A 16137-nucleotide genomic window follows, 5' to 3' on the forward strand; every position below is an offset into this window, starting at 1 on the left:
CACAAAATGTAGCCTTTTTGCAGACTTTAAGAGACCAATTTTCATGTTTGAAGCTAGTCTTGACTTTCTTATATGACATAAGTATTGACAGATTGAGGTACAAAGTAGATATGTAGAACAGATTAATTAATTGGCTTTTGAAAGTCATAAGTTAAATCTGTGGATGGTGTGAAACTTTGACATGAGTTTATAAAACCCACAGTCATTTCCCGCTGAAAAAAACCCCCACCTTTATTCTGTTGTGTGCTCATTTATATTGCAAATGCTCATTTAGCAGGATGTTTTGTTGACTTCTTCTGTCATTGTTTTAAGAGCCCTCACATCTATTGGACCAAACACTCTTGATTGATGGACTCCATTAATTTAATGACATCAAAGCCCAGGAGAGAAAACATGTTTATGAGGAGCATAATCCCAATTGAACACCAACGAAAACAAGAACATTATTGGAAGATGAAAGCCCATCTCTTTTCATCTGTGGCGATGCGCTTTTTTTTTTTTTTATTCCATCCCAGAGGACAGCACAGGGTTATCCTCACAAGATGCTAATGATGTGCTGCCTTCTGCAGGGATCAGTCATCAGTCTGTGTACGAGCCACCGTTTCCCATCATTATGCGTCTAAGGCAGCGGCGACGAACAGGAAGAGGGGAGAGGGTGATTAGGCCTCCTAACGTTTGCCCCACACGTCTTGTCATCTTTTGTTAACATCACGCCTCATTTCGAGGTGATTCTGCTTATCAATCACGTTACACTGTGAGACTTGTTAATGGTAGTTCTCTCCATTCATCAGCTAACTGACTGAAGCCGTTGTGATCAGAGCCTGTGGGTGTAGCTTTTGAAAACAGTGAGCAAATATTAGCTGCTTCCTATAACATCTACAGCGTCTTGTGTGCTGAATGAAAATATTTCAACAGTTAGGTCCTTAAGATATTTGATAGATAAGCAATAATATTCTGTGATGGTGCTAGACGTAAACAGCAGGATTAGCAAAGAACAGTTGTGATGAGGACAGTATATAAGCAGGGTAATGCAATTGTTGAAGCTGTTGTTTTATATTATAGCAATTGTTCCTTGTGAGCCTCCCAGGTAATCAAATTTTTAATCAAACACTATATGCTTTTCTTAAATGTCTTCCAGCACACTTACTGGTGCTTTCATGTGAAAAGAAAGTAGTTAGACAGATAAAGCTCAGTTAAATACAGATAACTGACAAGGAGAACCCGTGGTTGACTGTTAGGACATGCAGACCAGACCACCAGGAAAATTAGGTGAGGCCGCACATATGTGGACATTTTAACACCTAGTGGTTAGTTTGAATATGTGTTTGAATTTGTGACCCCAGCTGTGACATTGAAATATGTACATAATGACATATGGATGACAAGTAACATGTTTTTCATATGTATTCTTCTGCCATCAAGGTTAATGTTGGATCTCGACTCAACAGTACTCACTAAAAATACTTCATATGTATCTTGTCAATCCCGTTCCTGTCATTAAAAGGCAAAAATGAGAAAAACAACCCCCCCCCCCACACACACACACAATATAAAAAAATACGAGACACACAGTCGGTATTGTGGTAATATATAATTTGAAGTATCTTAAGGAAATTTGACGCTTCTATTAATGTCTCTGTCCAGCTTCCAGCAGCATAGTAACGTGAAACTGTGTGACACTGACCTCTGCAGGATGACAGGAGTATAGTAATGAATGTGACTCTTTCAGTTCTCTGCATTTGAAACTTTTTCACCTTTATGTAAACACTTTTTCTTACATTTTCAATTAGTGTTGTCAAGAAAGGAAAATCAACCACGTGGCTATGAGGAATTTGTTATTTTCCATTATTCATAAAAGTAGACATCCAAGTTGTCCCAGACATTATATTCATCTTATTCAGAGTGCATATTGTGTGACATTACATAAAGAGTAAAAGTCTATCTCACCCAGTTCAAAGGTGCCTTACTGACACACTTTTCTCAAAATGTCTCTCAGTCACCAAGTATCAAAAGGATGTTTCATAGGGGAATAAAAAGTCCTTAACCGGTTTGGCGTGTGAGGACATTCTTGCTGTGTGGCATCTGAGGAATGCTGACGCACACTTCCTGTTTCCTGTCCATTCAGGAAGCAGCAGTTTAACCCCTGGCTGCCACGGCCATTCCAGTCTGTTATCTTCAAGATGCTGTCTTAGACCCCCAGGGATGGTTTAGCTAGAGGATCAAACTCAGTGTAATTTCGTTTGGGCCAGATGCTTTTTTAAGGGCTTCCTGCCAGCTACTGTTGTCTCTCATTTTTATGCCATGTGAAGTTTTATGTCATAAATTTAGTAGTTTACACTTGGGTTGTTAACACTTATCACTGTTGTACTTTCCTCCATTCATCTATGACATGATTCAAAACACCCCAGACCTTCATTTGGTCTTTAAATGTTATTGTGTGTAGTTATTATGGGACATCCTGTTCTTTATTCTTGTTTCTGTATGAAGTCACACTGCTGCCGAACAGCTCAGAAAAGCAGCTAAGCATAAAAGCTTTTTCTCTTTAAAGTAATTTTCCACTTCCCAGCGAACTGATTTATCCTTTGCAACAAATACTTCAATCACTATTTCAAACAACAAAATATAAAAAATTATTGTTGCCACTACACCGCTGATTTCAATTTTTTTGACACCGTAAATAAACTGCTACGAACAAGAACAAACTAAAGTTCTAAATAATGTAAATATTTTATTTACAAAAATATGTAGGAAAGTACATTTTTTTTCAGAAAGCCCTTTTCTTTTCTAAATGTCCACTGAATGACTGAAAGGATAAAAAAAAAGTGCAAAGTATTGTGCATGTAATCTCAGGCTGCTTTTTTCTGTACCATGCAAATGTTCAATCTGTAACTTTAGCCGTGCCAACTTTCTCTTTTTTTTTTTACATCATACATGTACTGTATTTCTATTTTCATATCCCTCGTATTTCCATATTCCATCAATAACAGGAGAACAGTCAGGATAATAAAACTTTGCATTGAAGTTGTTTCCTTTCTGATATTAACATGGTTTCAGCCGCTCTTAGCTTAGCTGCTAGAGACAGAAGAAGCTATTAACTAGCTTTTACATTCATTCAGAAGGAAGTTGTTAAAAATGTGCCTGTTTTGAAACGTTTTAAAAAAATTAACTGTAGCAGTTGTAAAAAAAAAAACAAACAAAAAAAGGTGTTCCTCTTCGATCCTTTCCTTAGTCTCACATCTTGCTTAATGGCTTTTTGTTGTCTTCGGGTTACCTAGAGGAAACATTTCCTTTTCCTTTAATCATGGCTGCATCTCATATTGTCCTTCTGTGGCGATAAAGAAATCATTCAAAGTGTTCTGCAGAAATTCAAAAGTTGGCCGGTCGTCAGGCCTCTGCCTCCAGCACATCATCATAATGTCATAGAGTTCCTCAGGGCAGCCTTCAGGCTGTGGCATCCTGTACGACCTGTCCAAGCTCCTGATCACCTCGGGGTTGGTCATTCCTGATTCGGAAAAACAAAATGCAGTGAGATTTTGATGGAATTTTAGTAATATTTTGCAGTTTACTTATAACATTGGAATTTAATTGTTAACAGTATATTAAAACATGATTTGTGCTCAAAGGTCCAGTGCATTGCATGATTTAGGGGCATCTAGCAGTGAAGCTGCACATTACAACCAAAATACCCCATCTCTCACTCCTCACTTTCTCAGCACGAAGGAGAACCCACACTGGCCTTCAGGTAACATCAAAATATGAAAAGCCCTCTCTAGAGCAACTTGGTTTGTCCATTCTGAGCTACCGTACAAATATAGAGATGCAACATAGCAGACTCCGTGGAAGAGGACCCGCTACCTCACTCTGTCTAGGATCACACAAGATTCTTACTTTTAGATGATTATAAACTAATGAAAATATACTTATGAATATTTCATTTCTGCCAATAGATCCCCCTAAACCCTACACACTGAACCTTTAAGTAGTAGTTTATTTGTCAGTTCTCGTACCTGGGTAGGGTATTCTTCCATAGGTGACGATCTCTGTGAGGAGGATCCCGTAGGACCATACGTCCGATTTGATGCTGAATGTGCCAAAATTGATGGCCTCTGGAGCCGTCCATTTAATGGGAAATTTAGCACCTGGTTGTAAGAAAGAGGTTGAGAACTAGTTAGTGTTACCGGAAGATGACTGCAGTGAATATGTAGGTGTGTGTGGGTGTTATTCTTCTTACTGTGAGGTAACACACTGAGATATGATCACCGGTAGAGATTTTGCTATTTATTTCACTATGTAGTTTTAACATGTATATATCTTTGTTAGCGGTATATAGTTTCCTGTATATAATATTAGATATTTAAGGGGTTTTTTTATGCACCTATGTGATTGATTGATGTGATTTTTAAGATCTCTGATTGACTGGATCAGCCAAAAACAACATTGTGGACATTCATCCACAATCATTATATCTAAAAAAATTTTCAATTTAAATTCTATAAATCTTACTGTATCACAATATTTATTGCTCTCACAAAATAAAATGATGTTTGAGAACAACACATTTTGTCAAAATACTGGCTGAGATAATGTGCATCTAAGTAAGATTTGAATGATGCTTTCAGAACCGCAGTCGCCTTAGGGGACACTGAGCTCTCTGTCTCTGGAATTAGGAGGTTTTACATTCTCCACTTAAAAAGAACACACAGTGGGTGTTTTATAGCTTGATTGCAGCATTTATAGACTGTGTATTTATTCCAGAAAGTTTATAGAGAAGTCACTGAAACCGCATTACAGTACTTCACCTTTGTAACTGTTTCTTTGAGAGGATTACACTTTCCAACATATATGTCTTGTTCCTTTTTACTTTGAATGCATTTATTAGAAGTCACTTTGGACGAAATTGTCTGCCAAATGAATGTAATGTAACGTGAAAATGTGATTTTCAATGTGATTTAGACCTTCATATTGTCTGGTCAAAATTTAAAGAGATGGAGGATGCACTTTTAACTCCTGACCTCATTATTTCTAACATCCTGGCTACGGCCCTGGATGCATTTATTGTCCAACATGGGGGAAACACTCATACTTGGGGCGGGCAGCCGTGGCCTAGAGGTTGGAGAAGCGGTTGCTGTGTGTTCACTGCATGTAATTTGCTGGGTGTTGCATGTGTGTTCAACCAAGGATGGGTTAAATGCAGAGCAAAAATTCAGTGTAAGTAGAAATATATATATTTCCAATAAAAGTTGATTCTTCTTGCATACTGCACCTTCTTGAGCTGTGTACTCCGACTCGATGATCCTCGCCAGGCCAAAGTCTGCTATCTTGCAGTGCAGGGTTTCACTGACTAGAATGTTGGCTGCACGCACGTCTCGGTGGATGTAGTTCTTCCTCTCGATGTACGCCATGCCTTCAGCTATCTGCCGCGCAGGAAGGAAAAGAGGAATATTGGAAACAGTCTCTTGAGGGAATTATCAGATCAAACGCAAAGACAAAAAATGAAGCTGGTAATTCAGTAATTCATACCAGGAAATGAGACGATTGTTTTACAGGACCCTGAATCCATAGAATAAATGGAGAGTTTGTTCACATACTGCCTGTATTTGTTTCCCTAGGTCAGTGTGTACAGTAGTCACAGCTGAGCATGTGTATTTGTGCAGTATGCGTGTATACTCATGTTTATGTGTCTGATAATGGAAGCAAAGTGGGTTTAACAGGGTGTGCCAACTCTGAGGAACTGAAAACACATTTTTGGAGGGGCAAAACAGTTCTGGGGGAGCTCTCTGTGGGTGGAAAAAAGCATGACTTCCTGTCCGGATGTTAATAATTGACGTAGGGTGAGGCTTTCAAGCCAGACGAGCAAAAGCCCCACCACAGAAACCACACAGCTACTGCTGACAGTTTCCATGTGTACTCACATCATGTCTGGTGTCAGAGCACATACTACAATAAGCGTTCAAAGCAGTACTGTATCGGCTAGTATGTATAAATAGAATTTGAGGTCAGCAAGAAGGCTAATGCTTTTGTCAAAGTATGCAAAGAATTGCGATTTAAATATTAATCCAAGGTTCAGTTCAGTTCAATTCAATTCAGTTTATTTGTATTCACAACAAACTTCATGACCTATCTCATGACACTTTCCAATTAGAGCAGGTCTAGACCAAACTCTTTAATTGAATTTTTTAATACAGAGAACCCAACATTTCCCCGTGAGCAAGCACTTGGTGACAGTGGCGAGGAAAAACTACCTTGTTGTCACAAAGAAAAGCAATGGAAGTGGAAAAAATGCTGAGAAATAACAAGAATTAAAAAAGTGCTTGTTGCCGCAAAGGGAAACCAAAGGAGATAAAGCTTTCAATATTTTATTGAGCGCTGTGTCCTCATCGTGACGAAAATGTCACACACAAGACAGGATTGTATACATTCGAAGAGAGCATGTTGTCAGTACTGTGTGATTAGAGTTAAAGATTACCCACCTGTGCTGCCATGTCTATCAGTTTATTTATCTTCAGCTTTTTTCCTTCGTCTGTTTTTAGAAAGTCCAGAAGACATCCTGCAGTAGAGAAAAGGAGAAGCATGGCTGTATCATCATGAGAAATGACAGATAAAGACCACATTATTTCATAGAAACTTCTTTCAACTAAACGGGTTATACAGAAAAACATGATTCATCTTTTACTGGAAACAACCAGACATACATGCAGTAGTATGACTGCATAATAAGGGTACAGTTGCACTCTTAAGCTTCACATATGTAGCGTTTAATTCCTTGGATTTGATTGCATTAAATTCTACAAGCGTGTAAAAATGAACTACAAATGGTTTGCTCAGCTTCATCAACTGGATGAACTACAGAAAGCAAAAGTAATTTCTCAAGTAAATATGCCAAACCTCCTCTGATTCCAACTTCTGTAATATCAAGTGTTTCCTGCTTTTCTGTTTTATGAAGCTGTAAATACTATATATTTAAGTTTGGTTGGATTAAACAAGACATTTAAATGTATCAATTTGGACAAAAAAAACAAGATGAACTTTTTCACTGTTTTCTGATATTTTTTTACACCAAAGTATTAATTCTGAGAATTATTGCCTAATCTGTAATAATGAAAATACTATTTGTGGTACACTTCATCACCGCCTCATTGGGGAGACTTTAATCATCAAAAATCTCCCCTTCTCCCCTCTTGCTCTTTGTCTTACCATTGACCATGAACTCGGTTACAATAAGAATGGGCTCCTTCGTGACCACAGCATGGAGGCGCACCAGTCGTTCATGCTGCAGCTGCTTCATCAGGTTGGCCTCCTGGAGGAAGGCCTCAGGCTCCATTGTTCCCTCCTTTAAGGTCTTTATAGCAACCTTCTGGGAGTTCTTATAGTAACCTGCAGTGGGAATTAAAACAAGGTGCTTAACTCACTGCACTCTACTGTCTTGGTTTATAAAATATTGCCAATGATAGTATAAGTTGTTAGTTGTTAGCTCACCCATCCACACTTCCCCAAACTGCCCGGCCCCCAGTTTCTTCACCATCTTCAAGGTCTCTCTTGGAATCTCCCATTCGTCTTGTGCCCACGGCTGCTGGGGTGCCTTCGACTTACAAGGGGCATACAGCCGCTGGCACAAACCGTCCGCTGTTCCTGCGCACAAACATGATACACGCGACAACACAAACAGTACATATTATCTTACTTTCTTTTCCGTTGTGTTAAATTTAGGTACTGAGCTCTTGTTTCTGTAAATAATTTTGAAAACCCATCTGTGTATGCTTGTGCACAGTACTTCTTGATCAGTTGTTGTTGTTGTTCTACAGATTTGCCCTTTTTATCTTGTGGTTCAGTCACAGGAGTGGAAAGACTATTGCTCCTCTCACACAGGAAATGCACAACACATCACAAGGGTCTGACTTCTAGTCAGTGCAGACATTTCACAGCTGTCAACTGAATCTGAATCCAAATCAGCAGTTGGTTGAGTTATGATTAGAAAACTTTTGAAAAGCCGAACACAGACCTTTTTAATGTAGCTCTAAATAATTAATTTTATTAATGAATATTTTTTAAAAGATTGTGGATTGTTGAACCATATTCTTTTTATTACTTACGACTGTAGTATTTAACCAGTTCCTGTAGGGTTGGGAATGAGTTGGAGGGGGAGATATAGAAGCCACCTTTGTCCAGACAGCGGATCTTGTAGTGTTTTACCACATCTCCTTGATCTGGTGCATAATCTCTGACTGACAATGAGAAGGATCCTGAGGGTGAAAACACACAACAGAGTACGGTTGCAAGTAGAGTATATTTCTTAACTGACTGGAAATTGGACACATTCACATGTTGTTGAATGTCTTCCTGAGATGTATTGCCATCGGAATTCTGATAAGTTGCTTGATCACAAAAAGAGTTTGATGGTTGTCACCTTGACAGGTCTCACTCTCTCGGACCAGAAAGGCACCTGGTTTATTTCCAGGTGCTAAAAGCAGTCGTTCAGTCTCTCTCCTGCTGATGTCCTTGAAAAACCATCTGCAGAAGAGCGAACCACAAAACACACTTCATCGAACTGTTTGAAAACGCTAATTAACCATCCAAAAAAGTTTTCCAGTGCTAAACTGTACATATTAACCAACACATATGGAATCGTTTCTTACTTTTCGATGTCCAGTGTATCTGCCCTGGCCACATAATTACATGGTATGAAGCCCTCCTGTCCACTCACCAACAATTTAGCCAGCCACCATTCTCCGTTTCTACAAACAGAGGCAGAATTTTTATTTCTTCAGATTAAAAGTCATTTGTTTCGCTACTGCTGGATGCGTACTATATATAGGGGACTAGAGAGGCTACTTACTCTTGTAAAACCTTAAGTTTATCTCCCTTTTTGAAAGATATCTCACTGTCATTGGTTGCTTTGAAGTCATGTTGCGCCACAAATACGATGTCATCTGAAAACAAGAAGAGAGTTATTTGAGGTTGTGATCTGCCAATAACAACATCAACTTCATTTTTTTCAGACAGTTTGGCCGCTACTCTGACGTTTAATGTAGTGGAAGTATATTATGTATACAGCTAAAGTTTCAAAGTACAACACAGTAAAGGCTGTTCTTCCTGAAGAGATGAGCATTCTGCAGTTTTTATGCAGTCTGTGACTTGAAAATGACTTTCTTTCGCGAATAATCTCATCTTGTCCCCAGTAGAGAACAGAGGAAGTCCAACCAAGATTTCAATCATTAAATGTTGCCTCCTCTCACCGCCACTAATGTCTCTCTGAAAAGTGGCAGTCAACTGCAGGCTCCGTTATTTTTAGTAGGAAGTTTGTTATATGTGTTGTAGTCAGTGGTTACCGTTATCCGAATAGGTGTTTCCACTTCGTGCCTGAAAAACAGAAAAATATATGTGTTTAAAATGTGCAGCGAGTCAGTGAAAAACAATGGGAAATAATTTCAATAATTTAAATTTACAGTAAATTACTGTACTTTGCACAAGCTTTTTCCTGTAAGTGTTCTACTCACAATGTGATTTGGCGAGTTGTGTTTTCCTTTGTAGAAATTGTCGTCTTTTATTTGTTTCTGGTCACTGCAAGTGCAGCCCATCCTGCATGTATGATGGAAATGTTAGATGTTAGACCGCCTAGCGCTAACAAGAGTTGCTCTTTACGATTGTAATGGTGCAATACACGGTACAGAATGTTCTGCAGTTTTTTATAAATGATCAAATATCACCATGTGAACGAAGTTCCTGCTAAGAGCCTTAGATAGTTACAGCAAGTTTATAAATGTGCTCTTACCTGATAATGCAGATGAGCTTCACTGAAGCCGTTTTCAGTCTCCACTCCTCCCACTGCAGGGCCTTGGAGTCTGTGAGTTCATGCCCGTTGCTGAGAAATGAATTATACTCACTCAAAACTGCAAAATCATCAGTGGAGACTCTTTTTTTTGCAATTTATGTCTTGATCACAAGGGCTCATATGATGCATTGCTGCTCATAAGAGGAAGTAAAAAATGTTTTCATCTTTGAACAGCAACATTTGCATGTACTGTTTAAGATGCTAAGATGCTTATTGATGCGCGAGAGTTAAAAACATCACATCAACATTGTGCAAGTTGAAACTTTTAAATAGATGAGGCATTAAAGAAAAACTTCATGCATCACATGAGCCAAACAGGCATAAGAATAGTTGTATGAATAGGTGTAAGTCACATTACCAACATCTGAATAACCTAAACGGATTAATGTTTATCCTAGAAGTTAAGGTTTACGGCTGTACATTCAAATTATTATGTTAAAATGTCAACACAGTGACAATGTCTATATTGTCAGACATTTTTTATCTGGCTGCTGACTAAATAACAGCATGTTTGTGTCTGCACTGTAATAGAAATATTGAAAAAGAATTCAATTGTGCCATAAAATCACATATAAAGCCTACTTTCAGTCTGTCTGATGGTCTGTAATTAAAACTGTGATATATTATGAAGAAATTCACAGAGCCTTTGAAAAGCGACAGACTTTTATAGCAATTATTTAGATTCGAGTGTAGCTTTGTAACCTTAATTAAGGGCTACATCCCATATTGTTTTCACGTGGAGAAACGGGTAATTTAAAGAAAGCTTGAAATTGAAACCTTTGTTTCCGCCTTTATTTTAATGTATAATTTCACATAACCGCCTGTGGGATGAATTTCATGTTAACGCATGTTTTTTGTCTCCAGACGATTGCTGTAAATATTCTATTACTATTGTCATTAATTATGTGACTTTACAACACAGCGATACAACTGTTGAAAAAACTGTTGATAAAAGTGTTCAACTGTTCTGTTTTGTTTTTTCATTTGAAACATTACATCAAATCACTCTTTTTATTCTGAGCTTGTTCATTTTACCATCACAATAGTAGAGCAGCTGAACTTCTATAAGCAAGTGAGTAAAGTGAGATAAACATACCTTGAACTTGTCCCACAGCTTGTGTCTTTCAAAGTGTTTCAGATGCAAAATGTCTGCAGTTTCCTTATTGACAACCAACTGTTTGTCAGTGTGTCACTCTCACTCTTATTTTGTTTCTGAGACTCTCTCTCTCTCTCTCTCTCTCTCTCTCTCTCTCTCTCTCTCTCTCTCTCTCTCTCTCTCACTCACTCTCAGTGAAGACCAGGGCCTCCCATGGGGCAACCACATTTAGTTTACTGTAAATAGATAGTAGATATAGATATTTACTTTTGTGCATGCCTCTATTTCCTCTGTGGTAGAAAAAACTGTACAAAATTCACCTCACCTGCTGATTAAATTTAAATTAATTAACTTCAATCAAATCTTCAACTATGTAATGAGTGAATGAGAGAAGAAAGTTCAGTATGGACAGTTGTATTTTAAAATGTGTTGGTGGACAGCATATTAACATTTAACTGGTGATATTTTACACATTGCAAATGTCTTCCCATATCAAATGAGGCCTACAGTGGAAAAGCAGATGTATTGTAGCCCACCGTAGGTATCTGTACGGGTACTTGTGTGCAACAGAGGGAGTGAGATTTCCATTACATGTTTCTCAGTGGTTTGAACCACTGTTAGCAAACTGTAATGCACTTTCAGTAAAGCAGTACACATTCTTACCACAAGGTGGTAGAAAACTGGTGAACTGGTGTGGAAACCAGTAAGTATATGTACACATCACCCACAGGAAGACTGGTAATGGGTTCCTCGTTTACCTGTGCAAGGATGAAATTAAGTTTAAAGAAGTATAAAGTGAAAAAACATAAATCGCCCAGTCTTTTTAATGGTGCAGCTTTTTCTGTCAGTGTCAGGGACAGTATTATTACAGTGTTAATTATTCATAATTTTCCTAATCTGCAAATGATATTTCTCCCCATTTTTTTGTGTTTTGTAAAACATACAGTATTTTTGACTGAGGATGTTCCTTTTGCTTCCTTATCCTCGTCTGCTTGCAGCTGCCCTTTTATCTTTATAGCCTGACCAGAAACAGGAAAGTAGTATAAATAGGACTGCACATTGCACACGCACTTTTGGCCCGCTGCAAACTTATAGAAGGGTCAGAATCCACAAAATACACAGATACTTTTAAGCCTACCTTTAATATTAAGAGCAGATGATGGATTATAACATAGCTGGTAGCCATCATAGGGTGATTAACAAGCTACTCCTGAATATATTTTATTACCACATCAAGGAATATTTTTATTACTTTGTTAGTTACTTTGTTATTTAAATGCATATTAAATAACAAATGTTCATAATGTGAGATGGAACCATTTTGCTTTTGGTATCAATGTAATTAGCACTACTAGTAACACTTTTAATAAATATATGAACAATTAAAAAAATGGTACTGATTGTAAAATGTATATAATGTATAGGTAGTGGTTATGGTTATGCATTGACATCCGGGAACATTTAGCTGTCCTTGGCTGAGGTTTACAGCACTGTAGGGTGTCTGCTCGTTGATGTCCCCCAGTTTTGACACTAGAGGGTGTAAACATCATGTTTTGAACCCTGACTCTGCTAAAGTAGGTCCATTTCAAACCACTTTTCCAGCTATTCCCTAAATTCATGTCATAGCTATTAATAGATAACCCTTGCATTGACCTGCTGTATAAAAATGATTCAAAGAAATGTTCAGCTTTGGGGACTTTCCTTGCGTAAAGCTTGTACATCTGCGTCTGACGCAGAGGACAGTGTGGGGGTTTGAATACAGTCTGTCATGCTGGGGAAATAGAATTGTGAGGTGATGTGTGGTCGATCTATCAAAGTGTAACAATGCTTTGGTTTTTCACACCATACTGCACAGTTAACCAGGCCTTTCCTATTCTCACCACACAATGCTCTGAAGAGGGAATTCACCCCTCTTCTTCAGTGATGGAAACGGTAAACACTGAACAATGTGTCCTTGAGTTATCTAGCAGTGATTATGACCCTTTTGTTTCTGCTTTGCATGTTAAATTTCTATTACCTGTTAAGAATGAATCAAAGAACCCTGTAAGGAAGATATCATTCAGAGTATGTTGTAACCTATAAGGGCAGAGAACAATAAATCTTACTGCACCGGAAGTGTTTGTTTCCTATGCGGGGTGGGGGGGGGGTTCTTTATACAACATGTAACATGGGGATATTACTCTCTGGGCAACACTTCACAGGTTTTTTTTTTGTTTGGACCACCTGTGCTGTGTGTGGGGACAGCGCTGTGCTGTGGTTCTCTGAATGAACAACCTCACTTCACTGTGCACACAAATATATATGTACACACACACACACACACACAGGCTGCAGGTGCATGGTGAGTGTTATTGAGTGCGTCCTGGTTACTAACTGCCGTTTCTCTTTATACTCCCTTCTTCTGGTTTTCCATCAGCCCTTGTTTTCTTCCCAGGGCCTTGGCGGATGCTTGTGTACAACTCTGTCGGGGTCCCCAGACATTGCATCCTGCCTGCAGAAGGGTCATAAGTGGCCCCACAGGATAACCTGAACAACGGTGGGAAAGAGAGGGAGCGTGGGTCTCCTTTACTAATGCAGTCCTGGCCATCTCTGTGCCAAAAGCAAACACGCTGCCAACAAGCGCTTTCAATTCCCATTATCAGTGTGAGTGTGCATTGCATGTGACAGAAATGTCTGCACATGTGCTTATGTGTGTGTGCTTCAGAATTATGTATGTGAGAGTGTGGCCACACAGGACATTCATTATATAAAATACACATTATAAACAAAAGATCTACTAGAAGCTGCACTGTAAATGCTCAGTCAGTGTTTATCAAAGCTTTGATTTATTCACACACACACACACCCACACACTTTCCTCAATTTTGATCCCCCTCTACATCACAAGAGGCCCCTTTTTGACTTCCTGTCTGTGTGGGAACCATTTCTATCCTCTGTCACACATGGAGTGAGAGAAGGTCTCGCTCCTGTATTTTCCTTAAAAAGACAAAGTGATTGTCAATAAACAAGGAACAATTGAACTCCATGCATTCAACAGGCACTTCTGCTGTCCCTCTGGGATGTTCATGAGTTTTGAGGGACCTTCGCTTTTCCTACTGGCTTTCCTCCATTAGACAGCAAAACCGTATTTGTAGTTTTATTTGTAGTTTAACATAAAGACAGCATTCCCTGCATCTTAAAAAGCATTTTAGTGCATATATAGTAAAATGAAAGCCTTCATAGTGAGTTAATTTGTTTAATTATTCTTTTAGTGTTCTTATTTGTCTTTCTCAACTCTCATATGCACAGTAAAATAATTACATTAGGAAAACATTTTAAGTACCAAAAACTGCATTTTCCTCAGTACCTGTCACAGTCTTTGTACGACACATCTGCAGTAAATGCATTTGGGAGCAAGTCTTTGCAGCTGTTTCAGAGGCAGGTTGCTCTGAGGTAAACACGGCTGGGGGAAAGCCCCTTATTATTGTGCTCCGGAAGGCGTTGCTCACTCTTCCAGTGTTTACCGTGGAAATATCTCTGTGCCAGCAAGCAGGTGCTTCCTCAAAAACTCTTTGCTATTCCAGAAGATCTGAGGATTGAAATCAACTCTAACATGAGTGCAGTGCAGCATTATTATGAAAGGCACTGATTAGAGAAGTATTATCATTATATTTCACTAAACTTTCTCAGACTGGTTTTGATTTCAGCGGTCGTCTTAAGTCATGTTGACACATGCTTACATTGCATTATGCTTACAGAAGTTCACACGTTCACACATTCACATGAATGTGGTCAACTGACATCTTGAACTTGAACTTGTTGACAACTTTATTTACTTAGTGTTTTTCAAGACATGTTAAGAAAGAGGATGAGTGAAAACAGTTGTTTTAGAGCAGACATGGACCAACACTGGAGTGTCTGGAGCAGGGTGTAAGTCCCATAGTCACTTGCTTTTTAGCTGTTCAGAGTCCACCCACTCACACTGAAAAACAATCTATGTGATATATTTCCTAGGTGTTTTCTCTTATTTCTGTGTTGTAGCTCTCAGGTGTGACTTTGACTAGCAGCTAGTCTCTAAATGCTTCTGTTGACCATTTGTTGGTGAAAACACCTGCCTGCTGACGTTATGTCGTCAGCAGCAAATTGGCCATTTTTGGCTTTTCTTGCTTGCTGACAGAATGAACGAAGCTTCATTAAAATTCACAGTGACTATTTTCACTTTAGCGTTGGTGCCAAGCTAAGCCAAATACAACATTATTGATGATTGATTTTTTTCCTCTTTAACACTGCTGTGCTAGGAAATTAGCATACTTCTCAAAGTGTTACACATAGAAGACTGTTGCAGGCAGCAAATGTCTTAAATAGGACTTAAGAGAAGCTGCATGCCTTGTTCTGGTCTTAATAAGGAAGTGCTCTGCCCCTCACTGTGGTGTTATGCAGTCAGTCAGAGTGACATCAATTACGTGTGTCACATGACCACAAGAGACTGTAAAAGGAAGCTCTGAGAGAGGCACATCCATCAGCTCCATCTTACGGGGCTCACAGTTGGAGATTGAATGAATTCTCAATAGGTGCTCATTTGCCATGCCTTTCCACAGAAGTTGATTATACTGATGGGATATCTGTTCAAAATGTTCTTGAACAATTCAGTAAATTGTAAATACTTATGTGAAAAGTATTCATTTGTTGTGCTAATGGATGTGCTCCCCAGATTAACCCACCATTGCCTACAAATTTAATTCATCTCTGACTCTGATTTTGCGTAGAGTTTCTCTGGATGCCACTTTGGATCAGCAGTAATATGACGGGTGGATGAAGATGAGCAGGTGAAGATGAGTTATACGGCTCCCATTCCATTCAAATGCAGTCCAACTCTTTGAATGACTAACTGAAAACTTCAAGTCAGCATTGGTCTGAGAAAATGGACGAAATCGCACTTTGTGCAGTCCAGTCTGAGGGAAGTCCATGAGGACATGGTGGCAGCACTAAGGGGTACCGCTCCCACTCTTGGACTGTGAAAATGGCAACTCTCAGTGGTCACCACTTTGATGACATTATAGCTCTCCGTATACTTCATGAACCCTGGACTAAGCGTTTAAATGTAGGAGGGGATTATGTTAAAAATAAATGTGCTAGGTTTTCTCAAACTGACTCCTTCTGTCTTAGGCCAAGAACTCAACAACTCAACAACTCTTCAGTGTTCAATGTCAACTCCTATACCACTTATTGATCT

At 38.9% G+C, this 16137-nt stretch overlaps 2 protein-coding genes across 2 annotated transcripts in view; one reads left to right on the plus strand and one right to left on the minus strand.

The window, feature by feature from the left end:
• si:dkey-71h2.2 (low density lipoprotein receptor adapter protein 1) overlaps positions 1-2922 on the plus strand; it is a 76215-nt gene extending 73293 nt beyond the window's left edge. Inside the window, exon 9 of the mRNA XM_046372470.1 lies at positions 2126-2922. Within this exon, the coding sequence (XP_046228426.1) occupies positions 2126-2192 (67 nt within the window). The 3' untranslated portion in view covers positions 2193-2922. The remainder of the gene's footprint in view (positions 1-2125) is intronic.
• On the minus strand, positions 2906-11038 carry blk (BLK proto-oncogene, Src family tyrosine kinase). Its single transcript, XM_046372466.1, has 14 exons — positions 10926-11038; positions 9770-9859; positions 9495-9576; positions 9327-9357; positions 8834-8927; positions 8634-8732; positions 8405-8508; positions 8091-8240; positions 7477-7629; positions 7195-7374; positions 6471-6547; positions 5264-5414; positions 4008-4139; positions 2906-3502 (listed from the first exon to the last, which is right to left on the minus strand). The coding sequence occupies exons 3-14, from the start codon at positions 9573-9575 to the stop codon at positions 3300-3302; spliced, it is 1455 nt and encodes a 484-aa protein (XP_046228422.1). The 5' UTR covers position 9576; positions 9770-9859; positions 10926-11038; the 3' UTR covers positions 2906-3299.
• Between the last annotated feature and the right edge of the window lie 5099 nt (positions 11039-16137).

Source organism: Scatophagus argus, chromosome 19 (genome assembly GCF_020382885.2).
Source record: "Scatophagus argus isolate fScaArg1 chromosome 19, fScaArg1.pri, whole genome shotgun sequence".
Classification (NCBI taxonomy): domain Eukaryota; kingdom Metazoa; phylum Chordata; class Actinopteri; family Scatophagidae; genus Scatophagus; species Scatophagus argus.